This window comes from Maylandia zebra, linkage group LG7, assembly GCF_041146795.1.
Source record: "Maylandia zebra isolate NMK-2024a linkage group LG7, Mzebra_GT3a, whole genome shotgun sequence".
In the NCBI taxonomy this organism is placed as follows: Eukaryota; Metazoa; Chordata; class Actinopteri; order Cichliformes; family Cichlidae; genus Maylandia; species Maylandia zebra.
The window spans coordinates 57975040-58002200 of record NC_135173.1 but is presented as its reverse complement, the minus strand read 5'-3'; the positions used below and the strand labels follow the sequence as shown (position 1 = coordinate 58002200).

Genomic DNA, 27161 nt, shown 5'->3' with positions numbered 1-27161 from the left:
TGAAAAAAAAAAAAAAGCAAAACACCTTTACTTCCTACAAAACATGTGTTCTAAAACATTGACTTGTTGGATCAGGACTCTGAACATGATGCAAGAAAAGAAAGGGGGCGGGGTGATGGTGAGAAAATCTGATTAAATACAGGCCCCCGGGGCTCTGCCTCCACAGGTCCATGCAAGTATTTACCTGGGAAACGAGAGAACAGAGAAAATCTCTTAAGAGAGAGGCGTCGTGGAGGGGGGGAGGCCACTGACGGGGAAAGAGGAGGGGTGACAGCTGAGAGAGAAAGAAAGGGGGCAGAGAGAGAGATGAGCGGGTTTATTTATTTATTTATGATTTTTCTCCTGATTTAGTTAGACTGGATCACTCTACGTACTCATTTTTTATTACCATAGAGCTTGGAAGTTTGTTCCATTGAACTCTGAGGATAACGTAGGAGATTCTCTGAATGTCTTCTTCATTCTTCTTCCTACTCCCTTGACCTATAATTCAACACTTTCTAAATGGCTTTATTCTCTCAATTGCTAGTTTAAAGTCCTATTAAATGTAACATGATGCTCATTTTGTTGGTTTGTGCCCAAATGGGGAAAATGGACAGTTAATAGTTTACAATTTGACTACTGTTTATGTTCAGTGCTGCCATCTTGGATTACTAATTTTGGGTTTGTGGAACGCCCCCTCAGAGTTGAGGGGGCGTTCCACAAAAAAATTCAGACTCAGAATTTTTCAACTTCCAACTTATTCAGCAACACATCACAACATCCGAGTTCTCACACACTCAAAGCCCTTAAAAAGGGAGAATTGTAAAATTCAACAAACAACAGACAAAGCATTAGATAATGTCCTACAGAAAAACAACCCCACCACAATTTCTACATAAATGGAATGTTCAAGTTTATAATTCTCTCTCTGTCTAGATTACATGATATCTGAATGCATCACTGGAATAAAAGTTACTCTGTTTTCAGGATTAGAAATGGTCAAGTGTTTGACATTTACATCCCACACACTGAGGTGGATAACGTGCACATAAAGCAGCGGTTTATCAAGTGGTGACAGAGCAACAGAAACAGGCCAACAGGGAAGAGAAACAAGAGAAGAAGGGACAGTAGCTATATCACAGCTCCCTTTAAGTGTTTGACATCTTATTACCATGACACAAGTCACTGACAGTGTTAGATATTTGTGACCTGATTCAATCTTTAATGTAAATGTCTGGAATTTTGTGACTAGTGGCACAAAGATGAAATGTTCACAGTGTAACCTGCTATAGACAGTCAAGGACTGTCTGAACAGAAATTCATTAAATTAAAAAAAAAGTCTTTCAAAAAACATGACTGCACTGACCAACATTTTTTAAAACATTATTTTTCTTGGATTGCACAAGAGTAGCTTTGCATGATTCACAACTCAAAATAAGTCTAAGATAAATTTGTATTCATACTGGGCCTTGATGGAGCCCATCAGTTCATCCTTTATTTGACACAAGCTTTTCAAGCTTTCAGCCAACTTTCTTTTGATTGGCTGCCCCTTACAAAACTTAAGCTTTGAAAAGCAGGTTCTGTGCTCACAGCTACAGATGACCATATTAGGGATATATGTTCTCACTGACAACAAACTTTTAACAGTACTTTGCAGGATATCCACTTTAAGACCTTCACGTCCATGTTTCTAATTTATTACAGATTATGACAGGGTTGGGAAGTTCATCTTCAAGGTATGCAGAGAGAGGTTTGGTGAGGTTAGTTGAATGGAGCCCACAGCCCCAAGGACAGAGGGGGAGAGAGAGAGAGAGAGAGAGAAAAACGTTATCAAAGACACCCGGCAGCTCTGTCAGAACTGGGGGAAAGCTGCACCAGATGAGAAAGCCACTTGAAGGAGCTGTGGGACAAGATCAAACGATGGGAATTGATAAGACTTTAGTGATTCCGATTCACTTATCGATTTGATGTCATTGGGTTCTCATTGCCTCCATGGCACCAAGGACCCTGGACAAGATGGGATGCCGCTATTAACATCTGGAGGATGCCACAATCCAGACTTACTTTCCTTTTAAGGGAAACCTATGACACCCTCCCATGCCACTGGAATATCACACAGTGGTACAATGAGGAGGTAAGCTGTTCTCTCTGTGGGAGCCCCAAGGCAAATTTCCAGGACATATTATCAGGATGTAAGGTGGCACTGACTCATACTGTAAATGGATCTTTTGTTTCAACTCAAGTGTGCTAATACATCTCCCCGTTTCCATCTCTGTCGGACAAACAGTAGCTGTCACATTTAATAGCCATTATATAGGAAACTGTTGTGACTTGCTGATCTAAAAAAAAGGTGCTGGCACTGATCCAGTCTTCAGTGTCTGTAGCTTCTGCAGTTCTATAGATTATATTAACTATAATAAGTGTAAGATATATGAGATATATTTTCTGCTGGCATATTTCAAGTGTGCATGGAAAACTACAGAAAGGAGGACAAGTTGAATCTTTTTTTCCAAATACAAATCTTTCATTCTCATTTTCCTTATGCAGATTTTTTTCAAAGTTTAATAAAAGCTTATGTACCACTGCAAACTTTGAAATACATGTTAATGTCAGCTTGCAAACTTAGCTTGAGTCTGTAGGTGTCTTTCCATAGGGCAACATCCCTTGCTTCCTTATTTTTGTCACCTACAGTCATGTGAAAAAGTACTTTGTTCTTATGATCTACTTGGTCTATTTGGTTCACATGACTCTGTGGAGCCCTGTGAAAAACCAAGTACATCCTTACTTGCTTCCACAGGAATTAAGAGGGTAAGTAGAGTAAGAACATGGCTTCAGTTTTCAAAGCTGCACTTAAAGAAACCACAAAACTCGTGGAACAATATTCTTGAGACAGATGAGACCAAAGTAGGAATGTTTGATCATAGTGCACAGTGAACTGTTTGGACAAAACCAAACACACCATGCCAGCACGAATACCTCATACCAACTGTCAAGTATGGTGGAGGAGTGATGATTTGGACTTGTTTTGCAACCATAGGACCTGAGCATCTTGCAGTCATTGAGTCAACCTGTTTTCAGTGCTAACCACAGTCATTAGCACTATTGCCTCAGAGCAAGAAGGTTCTGTGTTCAAATTCACTCGTCAACTCGTCAAGTTTGCATGTTCTCTCCGTGCTTTCAATTGTTGAATTGTTTCAATTCAACTGTATTTATACACCACCGAATTACAACAGTAGTAGCCTCAAGATGCTTATTCCAAGGTAGAGACCCTACAAAAATACAGGGGAAATTATTTCAGTGTGCTCTCTCCAGGCACTCCAACCTTCATTTACCATCCAAAGACATGCATAGATTATCTTAAGCGGGAATATTAAATTGGCCATAGGTATAAAAGTGAGATTAAATGATTTGTTAGTTGTCCCTGTGATACACTGATCAAAAATACCTTGTTTTTATAGCAATGATGGTGAACCCATGACCTAGTTCATAAAACTTGTAATACAGCACTGAAGGGACGCCATTTAATTGGACTAAAGCTCGGGTCTAAGTGTTAATGTATTTGATGCTTCCTTTATACAATGAAAAACAGGCTTCAGTGTTAAGGACTCTCTTTCATCCACACAAGTTCAGGTAAACTTCTCAAAAAGGCGAACCTTAAGGTGCTTTTTTCTCTAATTAGGCTGCAGTAACATGACTTTACAACAAAAAGCATATAAAAGAGCAGGTGTGGATAGGGACACACACTTATGGACAGAATATGTCACTGCAGGGCAAGTGCAGTGCTAAACTGCTGGATTAACCTTTTAACCTTCTATAACAGAAATCCTCTCAACAGCCTGGGAGGTTCAACTCAGGAGAAACAATCAGCTAATCTGTAAACTGGCCACAGAAAATACCACCAGACTACTGGTTTTTCTTTTGGTTTTTTTAGAGCCTTCATTTTGGCCATTTCTCATTTCTTAGACATTTTCAACAAGTTCTGAAAAAATGTAAAGCTAGAACAGTTTTCTAGAATTCTTTTGAGGACTACGTTGACATTATCATGCAATACATGCATAACTACTACAATAACACTTGTATTACTACATAATTCTTTTGCGTCAACTTGCAACTTTAGCACAGGATGGAGTGCAGTGAGTTTTACAGAAAGAAACAGATATTATGCTGAAAGAGTTATTAAAAGCTTCTATAGACTACATTCTAACTCCTCTACATCACAAGTTAACCAATATGTTTGGTGTGAGAAAACTCATGTGTTAAGATTACAAGTCACTGAGTAACTGATTAATTTACTTGCAAATGCTACTTCTGTTTCCATATTTTTGTATTTGAATAATAACATGCAGATTGTAACTGATCTCCAAGCAGAGTCAGGGGCAGCTTGTCTAACATGTTGGTCTCCTGTCAACCCTTTGTTAACAGGGGTACAGACACACTCATGACAGAAATGACAATTTCCTACAGATCCAATTCAAGCTACGTAGGTTCCAGATACAATAGGAGACGCAATTTATAGGATGGATGGAACATGAGATTCAATTCAATTCCATTCAAATAGCCCCAATTCACAACAACTGTTGCCTCAAAGTAAGGCTTACAATCACACAGCCCCCCTATGAGCAAGCACTTGGAAGGAAAAGGAGCAGCAATTCATCGGAACAGGTTGTGGGTGAGGGCAAAGTACAGTGAGAGAGAGAGAGAGAGAGAGCGCAAGAGTTTAATTCAATTAACTGCTAATTAATAAATACAGAAGCGGTGTATAAAAACACAGATAGTAAAAAGTGATAAAAATGTATTATGGGCACCCACTGCAGCCTCAGCCTGTTGTCATATGACCCACCCTAACTATATGCTTTATCTAAAATTAAAGTTTTAAGTTTAATATTAATGGTATCTGTCTTCTGAATCCAAATTGTGAAATGGTTCCGTGGAAATGGGTCCTTACAGCTAAAAGCTCTACCTACTTTTAAAAGCTCTAGGAACCACAAGTAGCCAGCGGTCTGAGAGCAAAGTGCTTTCATAGGATGATATATGATATGATATATCTGAAGTATTATGAGGTCCTTAAGATATGACAGGGCCTGATTATTCAAGATTTTGAATCTAAAGATTATTTTAAATTCAATTCTGATTTTAACAAGGAGTCAGTGAAGAGCACTAATGTAGGAGAAATATTCTCTCTCTTTGTAGTCCCTGTCAGTACCCTCGCTGCAGCATTCTGGATCAACTGAGGGGCTTTTAAGGGAGTTTTTCAAGCAACCTGAAAATACTGAATTACAACAGTCCAGCCTAGATGTAATAAATGTAAGCTAGCTTTTCAGCATATTTCTGACACAGTGATGGGCCACGGTAATGTCATCTCAAGTATTTAGTGAGACATTGTGTTTCTAAGATTCCTAGGACTGAGTACAATAACCTCCGTTTTATTGAAATGTAAAAGTTAAAAAAAAACAAAAAAACAGATCAATCCAGGCTTTTATATCTTTAAGACGTGACTGTAGTTTTACAGGCTGATTTGTATCATATGGCTTCATGGATAAATAAAGCTGGGTATCATTTGCATAACAATGAAAACCTATGCAGTGTTTCCTAATAGTATTGTCTAAGGAATGCATGTATAATGTAAAAAGTATTGGTCCCAGCACAAAACCCTGCTGAAGAAGACTCCCCATTTACATACACAAACTGGAATCTGTCAGATAGATATGCTTCAAACCCAAGCAATATCATCATGCATTTAAATCTTTGTAGCAAACAGACAACACTATGGAAGCACACAGATGAGTCTACAGCTGGAGAACTGCAGGCCATATTACCTGTGACACAACAGGTGAACAGTAAGAATGTACAGCTGATAAATGTGATAGGAACATCTCTGATAAATCCCATATAGGTTACTATATGAAATAAGTCACTATATGAAAGTTTGAAATTAATTAATCTACACAGATGAAGCTACACAAAACATTACTATGAGTTATAAAAGAAGGTAATGAGATAGTGAAGTGAGAGCCAAAACCAAGTGAGAGATCTGTACATGGGAATGTATTTGCACAACTTCATGGTAAATTTAACATAACTCTACAACATTTTAGAGTTACCTTGCAAACATTACCTTTCAACAAGGTAACGTAAGTTCCTCAAAAGATTTGTGTGCCAGTTCCAAATAAGATTTGCCTTAATTGCTATACTTTTACATTATCTGACAATAAGTTTTACATGAACTCAGAAATTTTTTACATAGCCTTGCGTAACTTTACTCAAATTTAATCAAAGTTTTACCTGCATATGAAGCACAAAATTCAAAATAATGCTGCATCCATGTTTTCCAAAAGAATTTCTCATTTTGATTCATTGACCGCAAAACAGTTTTTGGTTTTGCTTAAATCAGAATCAGAATCAGAATCAGAATACTTTATTGATCCCTGGGGGAAATTATTTTTTGTTACAGTGCTCCATTTTAAACCAACATTAAGACAAGACAGACAATACGCTAACTAAGAATAGTACAATATATACATATATATACATACATACATACATAAGTCACTTATAAATAAATATTTGGAAAAGAAACATGTGTAGTTGTAGCAGCAAACAGTGTGTTAAGTGGATGCGTTGTACAGGGAGATGGCCACAGGCAGGAATGATTTCCTGTGTCGTTCAGTGGTGCTTTTCGGTAATCTCAGTCTCTCACTGAACGAGCTCCTGTGACTGACCAACATGTCATGGAGTGGGTGGGAGGTGTTATCCAACATTGTCTTTATCTTGGACAGCATCCGCCTCTCCGACACCACCTTGAGGGAGTCCAGCTCCATCCCCACAACATTGCTGGCCTTACGGATCAGTTTATTAAGTCTGTTGGCATCTGCGACCCTCAGCCTGCTCCCCCAGCATGCAACAGCATAGAGGATCGCACTGGCCACCACAGACTCATAGAAAATCCTCAGCATTTTCTGGCAGATGTTGAAGGACCTCAGTCGCCTCAAAAAATAGAGACGACTCTGGCCCTTCCTGTAAAGTGCTGTGGTGTTTTTAGCCCAGTCCAGTTTATTGTCAATGTGTACTCCAAGGTATTTATAGTCCTCCACAATGTCAACACTGACTCCCTGGATTGAAACAGGGGTCAAGTGTTTCCTGGTCTTCCTGAAGTCCACGATCAGTTCCTTGGTCTTTGCCACGTTGAGCTGCAGATGATTCTGCTCACACCACGTGACAAAGGAGTCGACCACAGCCCGGTACTCTGTCTCATCATCCCTGCTGATGCATCCAACCACCGCAGAGTCATCAGAAAACTTCTGAAGATGGCAGGTCTCTGTGCAGTGGCTGAAGTCTGTGGTGTAGAGGGTGAAGAGGAAGGGGGAGAGGACAGTCCCCTGTGGTGCCCCTGTGTTGCTAATCACCTTGTCAGACACACACTGTGGGAGACGTACATATTGTGGTCTTCCTGTCAGGTAATCAACAATCCAGGACACCAGAGAAGCATCCACCTGCATCGCTGCTAACTTATCACTTATCACTTATCACTAAATCCATTCTAAATGAGCTTTGAATCAGGATCTGGATCATGTTTACATTTGCCTTTTTTCCCCACATGTCATAATCTTTGCGAACACATAAATATAGATTTATGAGTTTCGGAAATATTATTTTTTTAATATTTCAAGCAGCATCGAAGTTCTTTTGGAATCGGGGAATTGGGATTCTAAACTTTCAGCTTCCATAAGCCTCCAGGAAAACATAAAGATCTCTATCAAATAAGGTACCAGACATAATTACATGTGACTAATTATTCTTATGTGCATAGTTATCACCCAGAAACTTTGAGCCAAGAAAATGTGTTTAGTTCTTGCAATGTGCATTCCTTTTGATTCACATGAAGAGTTGGTATATATAGGGGTGGCTGTAGCTCAGGTGGTAGAGCAGGTCATCCACTGATCGGAAGGTTGGTGGTTTGATTCCTGGCTTCCCCTAGTCTACATGCCAAATATCCTTGGGCAAGATACTAACCCCAAATTGCTCATCCATCGGAGTGAGCGCTATATAACACGCTCCGATTAACACTGGGACCACTGTTACCTTCATCCTCCACATCTTCTCGAGCTCTTCTCTGAGCCTTGGTATTTCTCAAACTTCTCGTGTTCCTTCTTCTTGATGTAGCTGTCATTCGGTATCACTACAGCCGTTTTCCTCTGCTTGTCCACCACTATTATGTCTGGTTGATTAGCCACCCCCATTTTTTCCATCTGTATCTGGAAGCCCCAAAGGATCTTAGCATGGCTCATTGTCGACCACCCTTTTGACCTCAGGACTTCCTGGCCATACTCAACACAGATGTTCCTGTACACTATGCCGGCGCCTTGTTTATGGCGTTCCACGTATGCCCTGCCTGCCAACATCCTTGCATCCTGCTGTGATGTGCTGGAGTGTCTCAGGGGCATCTTTACACAGCCTGCAACTGGGGTCTTGCCTGGTGTGGTAGACTCCAGCCTCTATGGATTTTATACTTAGAGCTTGTTCCTGTGCTGTCTTTCAGTCCAGCCCCTGGTAGGATTTCTGGATGTCAGCCACTTCTTCCATCTGCCGGTGATGCATAACATGCAGGGGCCGGTCCTTCCATGATGGAAATTGAGAACCCAGAAATTCAATTCCTTGGAATATTTAGTCTGTCAGTTGGTTTCAGTTTGTGTGCTGGAGAAGGAAATTAATGGCCCAGTCTACTGTGTGGATATGGAGATTACTTTTATTTTTACAAGAGTGCAATGGTAAAGTGTAAAGAACAGAAACACTTGCATTATACTGCTAACACATAAGTGATATGGATGATGGAATCAGAATAGCTAAATTCTTATCAATTCCCAATTTATTCTTAGGTTGTTCCATTACAGACCATGAAACTGAAGTGCTGCACAAGTTCAAAGCCATTTATGCTCATATTTGAAACACACGAATATCAAGACCTCCAAGTTGGCACAAAGAACAGGGGCAGAAACAGCTTATAACACTCTAACCCAGTGACTATCACGGAGACTTCAGTTTTATCTGAACTGACAAGTTTGTCTGGGATAGGAAGAACACAGCTTCAATTTTGTATTTGGGTCAGTAAATGGTACAAATGTAAATGCACATGTGTTGGTATACGTGTGTCTCACCCATTGTTGGTGTGCTTAGAGCCATGACTCCATAGTAGGAGAACGGGCCAGTTTCAAACTTCATGTTCTCATTTCCGGCTTCAACCTCCACCCGTCCCTGTAATACAAATACGAATGCAAACGTAAATACACAAACACAGAGACAAACACAAACTAGGGAAATCTTTGATGAAGAAGTGACCGTTCCAAACATTTTCAGTAACACAAGGCTTAGATGGGGACCAGGCTGCTAAGCTAAAACTATCTTTGTGGAAAGGTCTTCTATATGTCTATCATTTAATGACCAAAAGAGATTTTCCATCAGACAATAACAGAGACATCTCCTTGAAAACCACATCTGACTCCTGCAGAAAATTTTGTGCACAACTTTAGCATCAGCCTGTTTACTGGCTTCTGTAACCACACAGCCTCCACTTCTACCATGCAGACCACATTAAGATCTAAAACCACTACATCCTGACTCAATATGTCAGCAACGCTAGGCTTGGTCTACTGTTTATGAGAAATGGTCAATTTGTTTTTATGAATATATAAAGTCTGAAAGATCCAAAATGTTTTTTTAGAGGAAGCATTTCAGCATAAGAAGCTGTGGTATGCCAACTTGGCAGCTGAGGCAGAGGACAGAGGCTGGAAGATCAAGGTGCGCCCGGTGGAAGTGGAGTGCACGGACTTTGTTGCCAGTACAACAGCAAAACTGCTTAGAGAGATTGGGATCAGAGGACAGGCGCAACGGCAGGCTATAAGAGAACTAGCTAACACTGCTGAGAGGACCAGTCACTGGATATGGTTAAAAAGGGCTGACATCACTTGGGCAGCTACAGCAGTCAGCTAACCGCGAGAGAAAAGAAAATATTATGCTCTTCTCCCCTCTGCTCTTCTTCCCTTTTCTGGGAGGTGGTGGGGAGGTAGAGCGTACAGCCCAATCCAGCGGGCAGCTGTGGGAAGCCAGATCGGATGCCCCCCTTCCGGCTCTCCTCTCTCCTATCTTGTACCTTTTCTATCCCTTTGAAGAAGTGAAGCTCCATAAATGCTAAAGAGGTAAGTATTATTTCTCAGTTGCAGTGAATAGATAGGAGAAAATAAACTGTACAAAAATAAACAGAAGAAAGAATAGGAGAAATAACAACTTAACATAAACCAGTGACACACTGCAGGGCCTGATCAACCCTGGCAGGACCTCCTTGGATTGTCCATTACTGATGATGTGTCCCAAATCTTAATATGATAACCTAGATCAGATCTCTAATCCCCCCCCCCAAACAATGGCAGATTAGCTTGGTAAAAGACCAAAAGTTGAGGCACACAACGATGTGTGCTGCTGGTAACGTTTCTGGGCTGCCTTTCCTCATAACAGTCATCCCTCAAGATTCTCGCCATTTAAAGCTATGCATTATCAGGGAGTACAACATCTAGTCCTTTTACTGAATTTAAAAGGGCGTAAAATAGAGTTACTTCCATAGCATTTCATTAGTTGTTGTTTTGGGTTGTTGTTTAATGATCCATGTTGCCTTTACCAAACTGGCATGATTAGTAATGCAAAAGCCCAAATGTTTTTGCACTTTTGAATGTATCACATTTCCAGTAATACTCTCAGCCAGCTATATTACCTTAATCATGTTGCTGAACATCTTTCCTCACACCCTGTTTTGCAGGACATTTTACTATTTCCCTTATTTCCAGGATTGTCCTCCAGGGCAGTAAATCAAAACCTCAAAAGGTTTTCAGGCTTTCCAGGACCTGCAGGAACCAGACTGTCTATGTGATACATGTGTGACCTGGAGCCTCTGCAGTGAAAAATCCACGAGTCGGGTCTTATGACATGTAAGAGAAACACCTTAGCCTCCTATAAATATTACATCCTGCCGCAGGCACTCCAGTGTAGGGTTCAGTGTCTCTTTACCTCAAACAAATCAACACATAGACGTTTGTGCTTTCCTTGCTCTCAGGACTCCCGATAATACACTGCCTTAATTTAACCTTTAACATAAATGCTGCACTGATCTGATTCCAACCTAAAACTCAATGCAGCGCCACGAGGTCTGTCAATAAAGACAAGCTAAAATCTACATTTTCCAAGGTATAAGGATCAAACTGGTCCTCACCAAGACAGACACGTGTGCACACACACACACACACACACACACACACACACACACACACACACACACACACACACACACACACACACACACACAGCCAAGTGGTGATGGAATGGGAGCAGTTCTGCTCAGGTTGCACACTGAGCATGTAGAGTCCCTCTATCCACACCTCAGGTGTTGACAACAAAGCCTACAGAAACTAACAACAGTTTCGCCTCAGCACAGCAGACACAGCCATCGTATGTGTATTCATCTGCATCTTGCTTTGAAACACTAAATAGAGAATTCGTACTCAATTCTCCAAATACCCTCCTAAGGGCATGCACACTTTTGTTGTACACTGTAAGTACCTTAAGTCAGGTACAGACTCGAAAGGTGTTTAGAGCCTGCATGTGTGCAAATCACCCCTACACACACACACACCCACCAACCACTCTAACAACCAGAGATAAACCTGTTGGTCACCAGATTAAGCAGGTCAATCTACGTCATCCAGTCTGACTACATTATGACCCTTGAAATCTATGCCAAAATGAAAATAGATAAATGAATCGATAAATCAATAAGAGACTCAAAAAAGAATAAATCATGAATCCCAAAAATACAATGTAGAGTACTTTTTATTTAGTGTCAATTTAATTGACATTTGGTTTACAAATGTATAAACTTTCACATTTTCAGTGGTTTGAGGAGACTATGAGCACGTTAAGATAACTATGATTTGATGCTAAATGAATACAATTGAATTGAAGTGAACACTTACACTATGTATTCATTCATTTGATTTTGTACTTCTCTGCCTGTATCATTCTCCACATGCATTGTTTCTGATTTTTTATTTCTACATTTCTTTGTGCATTTATTTTTTGATATATAAATGAAGCAGGCAATGAGTGAAAGTGTCACATGGAGTCAGATTTTTGCCTATTATCTGACTGATGTTAAGATGAATGAGCAGTGGTAAAACCACAAAACATACTGTTATTGTAGTCACCCCTTAAATGATCTTTATCAGTCTAAGTGTATGATATTTTTGCAATATTTTCACCAATGCGCAACTCAAGGCTTTATCTCTAGCTTCAAAGCCATCAGACTCTGTTAGCAATGACAGTCACTTTATCTTTGGTTAGTCAGCTAGGTTTGGAGTGGTGTGCAACTTTAGTGTTTTTAACTTATTAGCATACTTGGGCAGAAATCTCATAGAGACTAGCTGGGAACCACCAGTCCCTAGGGCAGGGGTGTCAAACTCAAATACACAGTGGGCCAAAATTCAAAACTGGAACAAAGTCGCGGGCTAATGTTAATATTTATTGAAATATATTTATTCCTCCAGATATAAGAATGAATCTTTTCTTATGGACTAAAACACGTTTTGCTGAAAAACTGAATATGGAACAAGCAAAGCTTAATACTAAACAATATATATACTAGCTGTATAATACCAGTAGGCCAGCTCTAATAGTAATTTGGTATGGCTTCGCGGGCCAAATGTAATTAGGCTGCGGGCCAAATTTGGCCCGCGGGCCAGAGTTTGACACCTATGCCCTAGGGGAAAAAATGACTATTCCACAGCCAGTTGTGAGAACTTGACCAAAGTGTACTTGGTCATAAAGAATTTTATGGTGCTGCATCAAAAACGGTGTTTGGTGTTCAGGAGATTGTCAATAGGTTGTATGGAACATGACAATTTGTCTGCAAACACTCACCAATTACTCACCAACTGGTAGTGAAACAGTATTTCAAAAGTCCCAGACATACTCCTGATTACCACCAAATCATATAGGTGATGTCACCATTTCTACAGACTATATGAATGTGTTTTTACCTGCAGAATGAGAACAAAGTAGTCGACAGGTTTGCCTCTCTGATAGAGGAAGTGCTGTGGCGATCGTTTATCATTTTCATTAAACTTTAGTTCCTGGATGACATCCGGATGTTTGAGGATCCTCAGTAGGACTTTCTCTGTGATCTGGAATGGGCTGAACAGGCTCACCTCTAATGGGAGAGAAAAAAAGGCATTGTAAACGATCAAATTAAAACAGCAGAAAATACAGGCCTTGGACTAATTATTGACTGAGAGGTTTTTAGTAGATAACTTTATAGCATTTTACAGTCAATAAATAAAAATCAGCTGATTAGTTTAAGCCCTGTTAATTTGCATACTAAAAGATAGCATGTACAGACAGTGGCTGTGATTCAGCAGGGGATAATAGTCAGTGGCACTGAAACAAATGTGTGCTGGCTAAATGTAAGATTATTGCCTAGTGAATATCACCTGTGGCCAGGAAACGATGAGCTGCCAGTAGGAGCTGAGGAGAGATCTTCACCTTACTGTCCCCTTCTTGCTTGAACGCTGAGAAGTCGCGTTTGCTTTTGTTGGGATCCACCTTCTTCCTGTTCCTGTTGTCAGCTGTGGCAAGAAAGAAAAGAAATAGGAGTTTAAATAATAGTAAAAATGAATGAAATTAAATGAAAAGTCATGTTTTGCTCTGTTAAAATTTCAAAAAAGTTTAAACTTAGAAAGGTGAAAGTCAAAGAGGAGGAGGCAGCACGAGCAGGCACCAGCTGATAGCACTCCGGCAATTTCAGTGTTTTTTTACGGTGTCCCACACAAACCGTTAACTAACTGACTCTATTGCACTCCACATACCACTGCCTTTGTAATGCAGATGCTGCTCTATGGACAATTCTACCCTCAAGAATCTCATGTTTACAAGCTGCTACACTGGTCACTTTAAATCATTAAACCTGTAAATTGTAAATTTAAAATTGTTATTGATCCTTTTACCTTACGTACCTAAGCGTATATTTATTTCTCTTCTTATATTTATTGTTGTCTTTTGCACTGAATGGAACTGGAGCCTCGTCTGTACTGTACTGTATATAGCAGAGATGACAATAAAGTTTACTTTGACTTTGAGAAGTTATAAGGTAATGCTAGTCAGCTTGTTTACCAAGGTGAATTCATAAGCTATACAGGTGTAACGCAAAGCAATACGTGTCAGGCAAATGAATAATAAAATATTAAAAATATACTCATTAAAACTAAAGGAACAACTTTTGTGGTCTGCAACTTACAGCAAGTCAAATTATTAGGGACATAAAAACACTCCATCATGTGAGTTATTAAAGGTTGAGCTTTTCAGACCTTAGTCATGTTAATGTGATCATTAACAATATAAATATCATAAAGTTGGACACTTTAACATGGGAGGCTGTGGGGATTTTATTTAACATTTAAATTATATACAATTATATATATTATGAGTAGGACAACACAGCAATCATCTCTAAGTACAGGTCCTGTGTACATGTGCTGCTGTATCACTGTACCAGTGCTTTTGTCGGTGAGTGAGTGTTTATGTGTTATAACATTTATGTGAGTGCTGCAGTCAGCAATTAGCAAGAGCTGACTCACTGTAGAGGTCAGATTCATCCAGGATCTCTGACTTGATGATCTCCTCGATAACATCCTCTAAGGTGACTAATCCCAGCACCTCATAGAAAGGATCTCCCTCCCCCTCATTGTTCACCTTCTGGACGATGGCCAAATGAGATTTACCTGGTGAGGACACAGATCACCTAAAGGTTATGAGAAACAAGAGCACTGTAGAACATGCATATCATTTTTCTCATCATTTTAAATTCCCTATGTTTCCAGAAATCATTTAACATGAAAGTGGGGCAGCATCAAACACGACAGAGGAGAAGAAGTTAGCGAGTTTCAGTGCAGCTGCTGCGTCTTTAACTTCAGCATCTAGCCTTTAGACAGATTTAGCTCCTGCTACAAGAAAACATCCTTTTTTGTTTTACAAAAGTCACACTGCTATTCGATCTGTCAGTGGATTTATCCTGACTGATGAGAGGGCAGACTCATGCCTTAATATAGCCCAGACTAGGCTAAGAGCTTTGAAGAGAAAAGAGTTGGAAGGACTGCCAGAATGAGATAAAGAGAAGTGAGACAGAGAGAGAGGCAGGAGGAGAACGAAGCTAAGTAGAAAGAGGTATATAACAAGAGGACACAAAGCATTATTGCACTCATGACTCTGCATTGTTCTCACAACACTCCCCACATGCACCGACTGCATGCAGCACTGTGTGCAAACAACTAAACCTGATACAACATGATGAGCAATGGCTGCCAGTAAGAGTTAAGTAAAAACATTATCAGGTCAGCAGGATGGAAACCTGTCACAGTTCATGGTCATCAAACACCAGCAGAAGCAGAAGCACTATCTACTTTTGGCCTCCATGGTGCTCACTGATTTGTATGAAGTAAAAGAAACAGAAACGTCCATTTTCAGCAAGAAAACATTTATTTTGTTTCAATAGGTTTCATCAACTCCAGTGGTGAACCTTTAAACAGTGTTTCATTCCCAGCCTTTTTCACCTGATCTGCTTTGAAAAGGTCTTGAGCAACCCATTACTTCTTTATATTTTGCAAGGAAACAGGCACAGTGACTTACTGAAGTGTTGTGTGTTTTTATGTCCAGGTTATGCATTTACTGCATTGACAATATCTTTTGGATAATTTTCATACTGAAAACCGAAGCAGTTGCCCATCATACACTTTCCAGTTCGTATTGCATGGTAGATTAAAATCTGATGATACAGCCCAAATCAAAAGATTAAGACCACACGAAAAATGACAACAACAAAAAGAAAAAAGCATATTATGCATGCTTGGATCTTAACAAGGTTCCAAGTAGAGCCTCAATATGCAGCAAGGAGAAATGGGAGAGAGAAAAAACATTTTTTGAGCATGCAATTTGTTGAAAACAACTCTTACACTGAAGCAGGCTGCTATACAGCTGATTAAAAGTTTTGGACCACACCTCCACACCTCCAGTCATGCCAATAACGTTGGAAACATTCGGGACCATCCATTCATCCATCCATCCATTTTCTTCCACTTATCCGCGGCAGGGTCGCGTTGGCAGCAGCCCAAGCAGAGAAGCCCAGACCTCCCTCTCCCCAGCCACCTCCTCCAGCTTGTCCGGGGGAACACCAAGGCGTTCCCAGGCCAGCCAAGAGATATAATCTCTCCAGCGTGTCCTGGGTCTGCCCTGGGGCCTCCTCCCGGTGGGACATGCCCGGAAAACCTCACCCAGGAGGCATCCTTGTTAGATGCCCAAACCACCTCAACTGGCTCCTTTCGAAATGGAGGAGCAGCAGCTCTACTCTGAGCCCCTCCCGAATGGACAAACTTCTCGCCAGCCACCCTATTCCCGCTACTTGTATTCGCCATCTCGTTCTTTCAGTCACTATCCACAGCTCGTGACCATAGATGAGGGTAGGGGCGTAGATCGACTGGTAAATTGAGAGCTTCGCTTTTACACTCAGCTCTCTTTTCACCATATGGGACAGGTACAGTGTGCGCATCACTGCAGCCGCTGCACCAATTGGTCTGTTGATCTCCCTCTCTCTTCTCCCATCACTCGTGAACAAGACCCCGAGATACTTAAACTCCCTCACTTGGGGCAGGAACTCGTCCCTGACCCGGAATGGGCACTCCACCCTTTTCCGGCTGAGGACAAAGGCCTCAAATTTGGAGGTGCTGTTTCTCATTCCCACTGCTTCACACTCGGCTGCGAACCGTTCCAAGGAAAGCTGTCCATCACCTGATGAAGCCAACAGAGCCACATCATCTGCAAAAAGCAGAGATGAAATCCTGAGACCACCCAAGTGAAAGCCTTCTCCCACTTGGCTACACTTAGACATTCCGTTCATAAAAATTATAATTTCATAAAAATTATGAACAGAATGGGTGACAAAGGGCAGCCCTGGCAGAGCCCATCACTCACCAGGAACGAGTCAACTTATTGCCGTCTATGCGGACCAAGCTCTTGCAACTGTTGTATAAGGACTGAATGGCCCGTAGCAATGGGCCAGACACCTCATACTCCTGGAGCACCCCCCACAGGACCCCCGAGGGACACGGTCAAATGCCTTTTCCAAGTCCGCAAAACACATGTAGACTGGTTGGGCAAACTCCCATGCACCCTCAAGCATCCTCAAGAGGATAAAGAGCTGATCCAGTGTTCCACGAACAGGACGAAAACCGCACTGTTCCTCCTGTTTCCGAGGTTCGACTAACGGACGGACTCTCCTCTCCAGCACCCTGGCTTAGACTTTCCCAGGGAGGCTGAGGAGTGTGATTCCCCTGTAGTTGGAACACACCCTCCGGTCCCCTTTCTTTAAGATGGGGACCACTACCCCCGGTCTGCCAGTCCAGGGGTACTGCCCCTGATCTCCACGTAACATTGTAGAGACGTGTCAACCAAGACAGCCCTACAACATCCAGAGCCTTCAGGAACTCTGGGCAGACCTCGTCCACCCCAGGGGCTCTGCCACCAAGGAGTTGTTTAACTGCCTCAGTGACCTCGCCCCCAGAGATTGGCGGGTCATCCCCTTCATCCCCAGACTCTGCTTCTGCAACGGAAGACGAGCCAGTGGGATTGCGGAGGTTCTCGAAGTATTTCTTCCACCGCCCAACAACTTTCTCAGTCAAAGTCAACAGCACTCTACCCGCACTATACACAGTGCAGGTAGAACACCCCTTTCCCCTAGTGAGTCGCCTGACAGTTTGCCAGAATCTCTTCAAGGCAGCCTGAAAGTCTTTTTCCATGGCCTCTCCGGACTCCTCCTAGACCCGAGTTTTTGCTTCAGCCACCACCCGCGCCGCATTCCGCTTTGCATGTCGGTACCTATTGGGACATGGAATGTCACCTCTCTGGTGGGGAAGGAGCCTGAGCTAGTGTGTAAGGTTGAGAGGTAGATATAGTCGGGCTCACCTTAACGCATGGCCTGGGCTCTGGAACCAGCCTCCTGGAGAGGGGCTGGACTCTGTCTCAGTCTGGAATTTCCCCATGGTGAGAGGTGGCGGGCTGGGGTGGGTAACATTCAGGAACATCAAGGTAAAAAATTTTATCGTCAGAGAATAAAACTTTCTTCAACCTCCAATATCCCATGTTTGTTGCTCTCTTGCAAAGTCCAAACTGTCGGTTCTGTGGGAGTTCAAGGAGACGAGGCCTTTGAAGACGTTTTTTGTTTTTGAAGCCCTTCAGTCTCAGATGCCATCTGATGGTTATTGGGCTGCAGCCTGCACCAGTAACGGCTTTAATTTGGGTCGAGAATCGTCCAGTGGCTGTCTGTCAAGACACCAGCACTGAAATTTTTGGGGGTCTTCCACTTGACTTTCTTGTTCCATAATCCTCCGGATCATTTAAGGAATTCCAAATGACTGTCTTAATGCGTCCCACCTCAGCAGTGATGGCACACTGTGAGAGAAACTGCTTATGCAGTTCAACAACCGAACACATTCAAAAAGGGAAATTTTTTTTTGCCTTTGCAATGAGAATGTCAGTGTGACTACCTGACAGAAAATGACAATTAATCCACATTTTTGCACAGATTTGGCCTTTTAAAGGCATGTGATCTTAAACTTTTGATCAGCTGTAAAATGCTCAAAATTTTTTTTGTCTCACTCCCATTTCTTTTTGTTGCATGTTGAAGCTCTACCACCATGCAAAATTTTTAATTTATTTTAATTGGGACTGTACTTTTGACCATATTCCCAATACCACTTGTTGAAATGCAACCCCAACCCATGAAAGAACCTCCATCATGTTTTCTAGATGTCTGTGGACACTCACTGTGGTACTTCTTTTCTAACTTCCTCTGTGTGACTTGAACCAAAAGTTTCACATTTGGATTCATCACTCCATAAACCTGTTACCACTGAATTTCAATCCATTTCTAGTGTAATGGCATACCTCAGCTTTTTCTCTCCATTTCCCATCCTTAAGTATAGCTTCTTGAAAGCCACTCTTTCACCAGCAACCTTGACACCATAGGCTGATGTATCTCTCAGGTCCTCTGTCAGGACACTCTGCATGCCATGCTGAGATATGCCAGATTTTGGGCTAATAGCTTTTTGAGATCTTAATGGTACAAAAATACTATTGCATGCCTGTGAAACTGTTATCTTTCACAAGTTTTATAGTTTCAGTAAATACAAGGAAACAACTTACCGTATGTGCTTTTGCAAAAGGCCCCAAGCAACAAGGTGCCTAATAATTTAATTTAAAATTGATTAATTGCCAAGCTGTCCATTACGTGTAGACATGACACTGGTTTATCCCTGGTGTTAAGAGCCTGAATATGACTGAATGATTCACGGCATACATATAAATATATTATATAATTTATAGTTCTTCATGTACTCAAACAGCCACTGTTTGAGGCTTAGTGCTTTCAGTGCATCAATATATCATCAGTAGTTTGAATAGTGAGCAGCTTCAGCCAACAGATTCAAACATTTGCCCCATGAGGCAAAAAAAATGACTTTGACATCAAGATTTCTATCAAACAGCTTTCTTCTTCCTACATGTGCTTTAAAAACATTTTAAAAAATGTTCTGTGTTAAGAAATGATTCTAAAATTAAAAAAAAAAAAAATTATCCCTCAATTTTCTTCTGACATGTTTAAGCAGAGATGCCCACTTCCCTCCTCCACGCCTGGGGAGACAGAGGTTTTCGCATCCAGCATGTCCTGGGTCTGTCACAGGGTCTTCTGCTACTTGGACATGCCTGGAACACCTTACCTAGGAGGCTTCCTAGACAGATGCCTGAACAACATCAACTGACTCCCTTCACTGTGGAGGACCAGCAGCTCTACTCTGAGCCCTTCCTGATGATCTCTAATGCTGAGCCTAGGCACCCTTCAAAGCAAGTTCATTCCTGCCACTTGTACCCACTTGTAAAGGTAGGAAAATAGACCACTGGGTAACTCACAAAACCACAGATGCTTCACTAATTTGCTTCAAGCTCCCATAAATTATTCCCTCCCACTCAAAATATTTCACCTGGAACTATGAAACTATTAAAGTGAGAATTAGTCTCTTATGACCCATCATAAAGACAGCCTACCATGACCAAACAAAGCCACGACTGCTAGCACTGTAGTGTGCAGTCCTAGCAATGTGGTAGCCAGCAGCCAAAAACATGACTCATACATCAGACAGCACTACTACCACCATCAGTCCCACCCCCCACAGAAGGTTTGAACGCCATCTCCTTGCAGCACATTTTTAGCAGACAAGTTCAGTTTCTAACCTTAAACAAAAAGTGTCTCTCATCAAAAATGTGCTCATGTTGTTGAAGATTAATGGGCTGAAATATAAAAATCCAATTTTTTAAACTGAATTGTTGACATCAGATTGCCCAAAATACTATGGAGACCTTGATTTCCTGTTTTGCTATTATCATGGTAATTTGACAAATGGCACTTTATTTAGGCTTATGCATCATGCATGCAGGACTTGGGCTTTGATGCTATAAAAAGCCACAGCTGAAGGTGATGCTTATTTGCAATGACAGCTGAAATTACACTAATTCTTTTGCAATTTGGGGTGTGTTGGGATTCAGAGATTCTTTTATTGCTACCATATAATTTGCCTTATGAAGAATGTATTAATAACATGTTTCACAGTATCATTTATCAGTAATATTTCCTACAGGGTTTATATTGCATTGAATATGTCTGTCATCACATTGACCTTTCTATTTTTACAGGTTGAGTTCATTTTATACACAATGCATAAATGTGCTTGGTTAGAGTTGATGTTCCATTCTAGAAGGTTTTAAGCTTCACTGGTGAGAGTGTCCAAATGATACATGCTGAGGGGAGATGAGAACATAGCAGGTTAATTGCATGCACGCTTACGATACACATATTAATCTAGTAGCAGGTCTGAGCGAAGGCCTAAGCGTCTTCTGCTTCAGTTTGAGACTGGCTGCAAAGGACTCTACTTAGTGATTAAGGACGAGGGTCCATTATTAGCTCTCAGAGATGCTGAGACCTGAAGTTATTACCCTAAAAGGCAAGTAATGTAGAAAAGAGAAGTAATATGTCAGTGTATGGTTATTAGAAGTGTACGTGATGTACCCTTGTCTGCACGGGTTGAACTTTTGCCCGTCTGTCACCATGTATTTTTGAACTGTATTGACGTAGGTGTGATATTTTATCCTATAAAACCAGAACCCAATGTATTCTTGTCAGAGCAACCCATTCCGTATGCTGATGGTTGGTTGTTCTCCTGTGATAATAAAACTCATCGTTTGATTGCACTTTTCCGGAGCCTCCGTAGTTTGTTGTCTGGTCTAAAGTTGATCGATCTCGCAGCAGGTGGAAATGAGGCATGCAGCCAGTTCCACAATGACTGAGCTTCATAATGTAGTTCTTTTCATATCTACAGTCTTATAAATGTAATGTCAAAGAATGAAATGCAATGTTTTTAATGTCTCTGGGGAAAAAAACCACATTGATATGTTGCAAGACCATCACAATCAGCTGCAGCGCCAAGGCTGTTATGATATTAAGCTCAGCTTTCAAGGTGTGTATATCAGTGGATTTCTGGCACTACTCCTGTACGGCTGAACGTGCCGATTTTCGTCCCATCAAACAGCACAAATCAGATGATTTGAGTGATTAGGCTAGAGATGATCTCTGACTAGAGATGATCAGTGGTATCCACAGCCAGATTTAATTAAAGGAGTAACTTGTGGCCACTTAGGTTTAAGTCATTGCAGCACACAATTATAAATATTTTAGTTTGTCGTTTCTGGTAAGCTGAAATGCTTCTGATGGTGACATTTGTATTCTTGATTTTTCCCCATTTTTTAAAAATTACTTTTACATTCACTTAAAGCCACTTTACTAGGCAGATTCAATGCAATCTAACATCACAGCCCTGCCACAAATTCATTTTTAACTTTTGCTGACATTGTTTTAAATGGTGCGGATTCTGCTTTATCTTTATCACTGAGCTGTGCTTATATGCAAACTTGCACAGCTCAAGTATGTTCACTTTGGGGTGAAAAATGAAGTAAATGTGAAGTGACAAAAACTGCAGTTCCTCTAGAAGTAACTTGAGGTTGATACCCAACTTTACATTATCAAAAGCATTTTTACTATTTAGCATAAAAATGGTTTTGTCCTTTATGAACCCTTTCCTCCTTCATAACAAATGTACTGTGGGTGACATTAAAAAAGAAAAAAAACCCAATATATCCATTTGGATGCTGGAGTGGTGTGGCTAATTTGGGTATCAGGTATAACTGATCGGGATCAGTTATACCTGATTGGAGTCAATGAACTGGTCCTCTACACTATCTACACTGTCTATCCCTTCTGGAGCATTTTAATGTAATAATTTGCAAAATAATATGGCCAACTGTGGGGTCAGAATATCAGTAAGAGAAGATACGAGATCTCTCATGACCCTAGGGTGTGAGTGTGTATGCCAGAACACTCTGGAATGCACACAAAGTCTTTGCAGACTACTAAGGATCACACATCCTATCACTACACAATCGATTATACACCTCTAAGCATATATGGTTAAATATTTCTAAGCATAAATGACAATCAACAATATAACCCTGACAGACAGCCAGAATGTTACCAGAATAACCAAAAATGACTGAAAATGGATAAAATGTTAAGAACATCTAAAGTTTGGCATATTCTTCATGAACAGAAAAGATGGAGATAGCCACCATGACATCACCCATGGGAGTCATTAAGTTCCACTGCGAAGGCTTAAATGAAGATTTTTGTCATAACAATCATGGTGTCTTGGAACAAATGAGGGGTGGATATAATTGAAATCAAGGAAACTGCACTCTTATAGCATAGAGATGTGTCAGTTCTCTGCAAAAATATAGAATGAACAGATTTATCGGTTATAAAAATATAACAGCAGAAACATGACCTTTTACTGTTGTTTCTTATATTAAAATGTATTGATATATATCTGAATATGACATAAGAACTAAAATGTTGGAAAACAAAGTATAAGCTGTGTATTAGATTTCTAGTGTTCCAAGTGGCTGAAGAGTGTATACTGAATTATTCGAAGGCAAAAATGAATTGCCATTAATGATCTAAATATGCGTATTTACTGATAAGAAAAGTAAATGCTGCCCTACTTCTTATCTGACACTGAAAAGGACAAGATCAGCAGTTTTTCTAGAAATTAATTGTTAATGTTTTTCAAACAAAAATAATAGAAAAGATAACTTTTTCTTAGGTCTGAACTGCAAGTTGCTGCATTTCTTTACATCAGTGTGAACTGCGGGTTCAAGATATTGCTAAGCAATTTTATGACCCAACACTTTGGGGGTGTCACCCTCACCACATAAAGCTCAATTAGATTCTCAGATTAGCTTTATGTGGTCAATAACTTTTTCCACACTGAGCCAGGCTAACATCATTACAAAAAAAATGCTAGGATATCAAACAGACCACCAGCAGCGCACATTGACTGTAACCATCTTATTGTGGTTTAAGCTCTGGGTAGTATTTTGGTCACTAGGATGAAGGGAAAACTATCAAATATTCAGATGTGCACCGAATTAGAAAAGCATTTCAGAAATTGGGTGGGTGGACCACAGCTAATCTCGTTATCTCTTGATACTACTTTTTTTCCACATACAGTGAAAAATGTATGTATGTACCTTACTGCTAATTTTTGTACCCTGCAAAATCAGCCAGTGGCACCAAACGGCCAACAGCCACGTAGCCACTAATCTAGGCCTTATGTTTGACTTAATCACTTGATTAATGAAAGAAATATTCAGCAGACACAATGATAACATTAACTTAGATGCACTTCTTATTTCACATGTTAGAAACATATTATGGATTTTTTTTAATAAACTGTCATTTATATGACAGTTTATCCAAATAAGTGTTTGTCTAGTTTCTTTTTATTCCTTTTCATATTGGGTTTCAATTTTATACTGCAGCTATGCTAGTTGTATTGTTGTGCATGGGACAATTAAAGCTCTCCAATCTTTAATAAGTGAATGCATAAACATACACTGCCCTCATGACAGCCTTATCAGGTGTGTGCAGGTTAAAAGCTCAACCCTGACCCCTTATAAGAGTAGTACAACATGTGCCCCGATGATGAAATGTGCTTTGTGTGTGTGTGTAGGCTGTGGTGTTCCACTAATCAATAGTGCTGGTGAACAGAGAGAGGGGGGGCTGTCGAGCTCACACAGGTTTAGGTCCCTGGTGATATGAAGGTTGCAGATTTTCAGAACAAAACATCATCAGGTGTTAGATTATGTCAATGCACACCCACCTTTCTTGAACTCCTCCAGCATGGCATCCAGCTTTGTGTCATGAAACACAAAGTGCACAGGGTGGTTATAGAACTTGGTGATGGTCTTTAGGTTTGTGCAGTCGTCCGGGTCCACGAAGGCCAAGTCCTTCACATACAGGATGTCCACGATGTTGGACCGCTCCTCATCATACACGGGTATGCGCGTGTATCCGCTCTCCATGATCTCTGACATAGTGTTGAAGTCCAGCACAGCATCTGCCTGGATCATAAAGCAGTTGGCTATGGGAGTCATCACATCCTCCACAGTTTTGGTCCTGAGCTCCAGGGCTCCCTGGATCATGTTAAGCTCCTCTTTGACCAGGTCATTATAAGGCTCTGTCACTTTAAGCATCTCCACCAACTTCTCTCTGTTGTACACAGTGCCGATCTCCTGTCCCAGCAGGAAATCCAACAGCTTGCTGACGGGAAAGGACAGAGGAAAGGTAAGGAACATGAAGAACTTTGTGACCAGGATCGTGTTTGCTCCCACAGCCAACCCGTGACGCGAGCACAGCGCCTGGGGGACGATCTCCCCAAATATGACAATGCCAATTGTTGAGGCGACCACGGCGCCCAGACCTGACCCGATGAGGTCATCGAGGAGGATGGTGAGGGTGGTGTTCACCAAAACGTTACCCAGGAGAAGCGAGCATAGGAGATAGTTGCCTTTGCTGCGGATCGGTTCGATTTTCCTCGCATATTTCTTCTCCTTGTCGGTGCCGCAGCTCTGAACGATCCGCAGCTCCATGGGGTCCAGCGCCATGAGCCCCAGGTTCAACCCGCTGAACATGCCCGAGAGGACCAGCAGGCACGAGATCATGATGACCTGCAGCCACATGGGTAGCAGCGACTTCTTCTCCTCCACCACCAGCATCCGGCCATCGCTGTCCCCCAGCTGCACCCACCTGCCGTCCGTGCTCAACGTGCACAGAGCGTATTCTTTCTTCTGGTCGCTTTTGCGCAGCGGCTTAATGTGCACGTTGAGCAGTCCCGACGTGCCCCGGCTGCTCACGTTTATGAAGTTCCCGACGGTGATGTCCTGCGTGAAATCCGCACAAGTTTTATCGAGCGCGTCCATCATGCCGCTGCCGCCCCGGGCCGCCGCCACCACCGTCCCCTTCTCCTCCTCCTCCTCCTTCTTGACCTCTGTGAACTGGATCTCAGACCAGGCGCCCGAGTGAAGCTGGACCCCGTAAAACCGGAGCTGCACGGAGCTCTCCTCGGTCACCTGGATGACACCCTCGTCAGTGGTGCTGGCCGGCTTGTTGCTCCTCTCCAGCCTCATGCCGAGCACCTGACTCCCACCGCCTCCGCCGCCGCCTCCCCTTCCACCGCTGACACCGGGCCCAGCGGCTGCCACCAACTCTGTCCGACCGCTCCACAGACAGATAACCACGGTGAGAATGTAACCCTGCTGTCCACTCCATTCTGTCGCCATGTTTGTTTCTGTGCTCGGCGACCTGGGAGCTGACGTCATTTACTCATGTCCAAGCAGCTCCTCCCTCTCCCCCCATTCCCGCTATCTCTCACATACGCTCACTCATACACGGACACATACACACATTAACACCGACTGCCGGACAGCGACATGTAGAGCTGATAAACAAACACACTCACGCTCCTTGCAGGTCACACACGCTCCTGGTGACGCTTCGCTATCATTTTTCTGCAGCAACACTCACACTCCCCCCGCCTCAGTGCCCGGCCACGTTACTCCCCGCTGGGCTCGGGGCACTGCGGCACACAGCAGGACGGACGCTGCTGCTGCTGCTGCTGTCCCTGGCCACCGATTTCTCATCCAATTGTATCCAAAGCCAGTTGCGGTTATGTAAAGGCACATGGCATCTGTGTACATCCCCCCGCCCTCCATCCTCATCCTGCACCAGCCTGCATCCCGCTGGCACGATGCCCGGCCAGGGATGCTAGATGCAGGGGACGTTTATTTATTTCCTGAGAGACAAACTCTGTGGAGCCAGGATATAGCCCGTTTGTATAATGATAATAATTACACAAGCTGTCTGTATCAGTTCAGTTAAGATGTGGAAAAGCCTAATAATTTCCGAGGTTGACTATTACATTACTGCATCACTGCATTGTCACGGATTTTTTTCCCAGTGCAGTGTTTATTAGCCATCTTTATTTATTATTAGATCCTAATATTCGCTAATTAGCTGTTATGTAATAAGCCAATAACGTTAAAAGTCCTTTCCTGTAGCGTCACCCAGTGGCCACACCACTTATCAAAACTGTACTTAGGTCTGAGGTAAAATTATTTCTGAGGGGCCGAGCGTGCCAAAATTAATACAAATACAATGGTTATCATATCGTCTTGTCTCCGTGCCATTTTGTCTATTTTGTCTCTTTATGTGAGTCTTTTTGTGTTTATTTGTTGTTATTTTGTATTGCCGATGCCTGGGTCCAGGGAACAACCCTAACTGAACACATTACGAAGCATTCTGACCGATTTCCTCTTTTAAAGCGATGTGCACAGGCACAGACATTTTTCTTTAGTCACAGCATGCGAATTTTAAAACGAAATGAACGTTTGTTCCTTTCACATGGTTTGATTTCATGGTGATGTCTATGGCTTCTAGACTTCAGGCAGTCACTGACGCTTCAGAAAATGAGAGACTATGTAAAAAAATGTATGTAATTCCCCAACAGTGTCTAATCTAAAGTATTTGTTAAACAAACAGAATTAAAGCTGAAAGTTTGCAGTCACATACTGATTATTATGTGTTTCTGTAATACCACACT

The 27161-nt window shown here is 41.7% G+C and overlaps 1 protein-coding gene across 5 annotated transcripts in view; it reads right to left on the bottom strand.

Moving 5' to 3' along the window:
• The window catches only part of LOC101484014 (metal transporter CNNM4), a 48025-nt gene extending 21530 nt beyond the window's left edge, over positions 1–26495 (bottom strand). For 2 of the 5 annotated variants that reach the window (XR_191598.4, XM_076886772.1), the window contains exons 1-6: positions 24384–26493; positions 14649–14792; positions 13506–13640; positions 13056–13225; positions 9132–9228; positions 185–274 (exon numbers count right to left, since the gene is read on the bottom strand). Coding sequence is in view for 4 of the 5 variants with exons in the window: in XM_076886772.1 (XP_076742887.1) it covers positions 185–274; positions 9132–9228; positions 13056–13225; positions 13506–13640; positions 14649–14792; positions 24384–25881 (2134 nt within the window). In the remaining variant the exon portion in view is untranslated. Of the gene's footprint in view, positions 1–184; positions 275–9131; positions 9229–13055; positions 13226–13505; positions 13641–14648; positions 14793–24383 lie in introns of all 5 variants that reach the window. The other 3 variants (XM_004566977.6, XM_004566975.5, XM_004566976.5) reach the window with 3 other exon arrangements.
• Between the last annotated feature and the right edge of the window lie 666 nt (positions 26496–27161).